The sequence below is a fragment of the Aptenodytes forsteri genome, unplaced genomic scaffold (genome assembly GCF_000699145.1).
Source record: "Aptenodytes forsteri isolate BGI_AS27 unplaced genomic scaffold, ASM69914v1 Scaffold166, whole genome shotgun sequence".
Taxonomy (NCBI): domain Eukaryota; kingdom Metazoa; phylum Chordata; class Aves; order Sphenisciformes; family Spheniscidae; genus Aptenodytes; species Aptenodytes forsteri.
The window spans coordinates 4194983-4198939 of NW_008796110.1; the positions used below are offsets into that span (position 1 = coordinate 4194983).

At 57.0% G+C, this 3957-nt stretch overlaps 1 protein-coding gene across 1 annotated transcript in view; it reads left to right on the forward strand.

Moving 5' to 3' along the window:
- The first annotated feature begins 1494 nt into the window (after window positions 1–1494).
- Window positions 1495–3957, forward strand: part of FEZF1 (FEZ family zinc finger 1) — a 3927-nt gene continuing 1464 nt past the window's right edge. Inside the window, exons 1-4 of the mRNA XM_009286868.1 lie at window positions 1495–2292; window positions 2466–2600; window positions 2997–3129; window positions 3733–3955. Of these exons, the coding sequence (XP_009285143.1) occupies window positions 1495–2292; window positions 2466–2600; window positions 2997–3129; window positions 3733–3955 (1289 nt within the window). The remainder of the gene's footprint in view (window positions 2293–2465; window positions 2601–2996; window positions 3130–3732; window positions 3956–3957) is intronic.

A 3957-nucleotide genomic window follows, 5' to 3' on the forward strand; every position in this document is an offset into this window, starting at 1 on the left:
TTCGGTAGCGGCCTCTCAGTCACCAGCCAAGTGAACCTCAAGCCGGCGGGAGGAACGGGAGCTTGTTCTGACCCCGAACTGCCGGGTGGTGGGACAGGGGGTGAATACAGAAAGCCCCTTACCCACGGCTGTCCCTCTCCTCTCCCCGCCCCCTCGCTTCGCTGTAAGTACACTCACCCGGGGCGTTGGAGCTACCCGCCCGGAACAAGGCCGCCAAGCTTCGCTTAAATACATGGGGAGCGCATCTGCTTAGGTGCGCATATACCTACAAGCAGTGTGTGTGCTGTATACTACTTCGTGTATCTACACCGATCCTGAGTTTCCGGTATTTGTGTTGTGCGTGTATTATTTAAGCGCAGAGAAGCTATACCTAGTGTATAGGCAGGTTACTTTATATACATATCTCTCTTTCTCTCTAAATAGTGCTTCAGATTTAAAAGGCACTCCCTCTTCCTACCTCCTTTTCCTTCTCTTCCCCAGCCCCAGGCTTCGATTCATCCTTTTGCTCGCAAGCACTCGTTGGATTTGGCCCGGGTGGTTCCCGCATCCCCACGCCTTGCTCTCGCCGTCTGCTTGTCGCAAGTTCCCCGCTCATTTGTTTACTGTGTTTTCCAAAAGCTCACCGCCACCCGACCTTGTTCTTTAAAGCAGTGAGCAGACCAGTAACAGTCCCAGGAGCAGAGCAGCCATCTCCCTCCCTCCCTCCCTCCCTCCGACACACACACCCACGCACAAAGAGAGCTCGGGCTGGAAAGTGGCAAGGAAACAAACAGCTTCCCCTCCAGCCGCTTCTTCTGCAGCACCTCGTTTGACAAATACCCTGGCGCTTGCCCTTGAATTGGGTTTCACATCCCTATTTAGCACTTGGACAATGATTTTAGATGATGTCACTTAAAGCCAAACAAGAAAATTGATCTCGGATTTGCTTGGCCTCTAAAGCCTGGTTAAGCAGATTGCAAATAATAATAATAAAAAAGAGAGAGACGGAGGGAGGGAGGGAGGGAGGCAGAGGGGAGAGCGGCAAGAAGGAGGGAGAGACGCCTCCTTCCCTGGGCGGGGGAGGCGCGGGCGCCAATGAAAAGTAGCCGCTTACTGGGGGGGAAAAAACTTTTCCTGTTGACTGTTGGAAGCGAATTGAGCAATTATCTAGTTTACCTTCTCCTCTTGGAAGTTAACGATTGGCGAGATCTTGGCTGCGTTATTGACACAACACTTTCTATTGATAGAAATAAGTAGCGATTGTCCCGAGTCACTGGTGCGCCAAAGTAAACTGTGATGGGCTGGCATGAGTCCACTGGACTAAGAAGGCTGGTTCCGCCGGCGGAGGCTGTGGTGATGGTGGCGGCGGCGATGCTGGTCTCCCTCCTTGCAGATCAGTGACAAGAAAAGGGGCAGAGAGAGTGAAAGAGAGAGAGAGGGGAGAGGAGGGGGAAAAAAAAAAAAAGAGGCGTCTACCAAAGCGGCTCAAACCGGGCGAACAAATGCAATCCAGCCATGGACAATAGTGGCCACCACACGGCGACCAAAATCCTAGCGACTCCTCCGGCCAGAGAAAGCCTGTCTGCCAGGAGCAACATGATCAGCACGCCCAAGCCCCTCGCCTTCTCCATTGAGCGCATCATGGCGCGGACGCCAGAGCCCCGCTCCATCCCCGTCCCGCAGCTCCTCCACGGCTCCGTGGCCAAAGGCGACCCCAAGCACCCGCTGCACCTCAACTCCTCCATCCCCTGCATGATCCCCTTTGTCCCGGTGGCGTACGACCCCCTGCCCAAAGCGGCGGTGGCCGGAGCGGAACCCAGGAAGGCTCATTTAGACTCCTCTTCCTCGCCCTCCTTTAGCTGCGGCGATCTCTTGAACTGTGCCCTGAGCTTGAAAGGAGATTTCCCCCGCGATGCCCTGCCCTTGCAGCAGTACAAACTGGTAAGACCCCGAGTGGTCAATCACTCCTCCTTCCACGCCATGGGAGCCCTGTGCTATTTCAACCGAGGCGACAGCCCTTGTCACCCGTCCTCCAGTGTCAACATCCACCCGGTGGCTTCTTATTTCCTCAGCTCTCCCTTGCACCCGCAGCCCAAGGCTTACCTGGCGGAGCGGAACAAGCTGGTGCTGCCGTCCGTGGACAAGTACCCGGCGGGGGTAGCCTTCAAGGACCTATCGCAGGCTCAGCTGCAGCATTACATGAAAGAAAGTGCTCAGATCCTCTCGGAAAAAATCGCCTACAAGACCTCGGAGTTCAGCCGCGGCTCCCCGAGCAGCAAGCCCAAAGTTTTCACGTGTGAAGTTTGTGGAAAGGCAAGTAGAGCCGCAGCCCGCCTCCCTTCCCCCTGCTTCCCCAGCCTCCTACCCCCGTCCGTCTGTCCGCCGGGTTGTCGGTCGCTCGCTCGCTTTATTTTTAAACGACGGCTTCCCCTCGGCGCTCTCGCCTTCTAATCGCAATTATTTTTTTGTCTGATTTCACTCTGAAGGTATTTAATGCACATTATAACTTAACTCGCCATATGCCGGTGCACACGGGAGCCAGACCCTTTGTTTGCAAAGTTTGCGGGAAGGGCTTCAGACAGGCGAGCACGCTCTGCCGGCACAAGATCATCCACACCCAGGTGAGCCTCCATCCTTCCCTCCTTCCCTCCCTCCCTCCCTCCTTCCCCGAGACCCCTTCGCTCGCGCTTTTTGGGGAGCCCGGCGTTGTCCCCTCCTTCCACCCCTTCGCTCGCGCTTTTCTTTTGGCGGGGTGCCCCGCGCTGGGAGCGGGGCCAGGCGACGGCGAACGGCGAGCTAAAACACAAGCCCTGCAAACCAGCACACGAGCCCTGCAAACCAACCACGGCTGAGCCGGAGCCGCCGGGGGATTTCGTTTGGGGTACCGCGGGGTGCCCCGCGCTGGGAGCGGGGCCAGGCGGCGGCGAGCCGTCGGCTAACACACAAACCCTGCAAACCAGCACACGAGCCCTGCAAACCAACCAACAAGGCGCGACTTGGCGTTTGTTTCCCTCCAGGAAAAGCCGCACAAGTGCAACCAGTGCGGCAAAGCCTTTAACCGGAGCTCGACCCTGAACACACACACGCGAATACACGCCGGCTACAAACCTTTTGTCTGTGAATTTTGTGGCAAAGGATTTCACCAGAAAGGTACCAGACTCCAGCGCCCTCTCCCTCGCCCGGGGCCCCCCTAGGCGATGTCAAGCGTCGGGACAATTTGCGATGGGGGGGGGGGGGGGGGGGTGTTTTTAATTTCTGTTATTAGAGATTTAGGTTAATTTTAAGTATCGCGAGCCCCGACACATTTCCTACGGCACGGCCCACGGAGTGGGGCAGGGCTTTCGTTGTCGAGGGAGCGCGGGGGCAGCCTTCCCGCGGGCAGCGCCCGTTTTCCGCGCACTGCAACGCGCAGCTTCCAGCGCACCCTGGCAAACGAGTTCGCCGCCTTTTTTCCCCTCCGCGTGCGGGAGTTTGGTTAATTTTTCTCCCCGTGTCGCTGGGCAGGCTAAACCCAGGGGTTTTATTTCGGCAATTGATGTGATTTCGGTTTATTCGATAATTCCCTTCTCGTCTGTCGAAGGAACAGCCGCGGGGAGGACGGGGAGAAGGCGGGCGTTTGCTAAGAGATTGGCGGTCGCTTTCGGCCAAAGCCGGGCTCTGGGGACGGGGCAGGGTTTGGGGATTTTTTTTCTCCCCCTTGCAGCGTCCAGTTCTCACCCCCCGGTCCGTTTGCCCTTCTTGTCTCGTCCCCAGGCAATTACAAAAACCACAAGCTGACTCACAGCGGGGAGAAGCAGTTCAAGTGCAATATCTGCAACAAGGCTTTCCACCAGGTGTACAACCTGACCTTCCACATGCACACCCACAACGACAAGAAGCCCTTCACCTGCCCCACCTGCGGCAAAGGCTTCTGCAGGAACTTTGACCTCAAGAAGCACGTCCGCAAGCTGCACGACAGCGCCCTGGGACTGCCCCGGC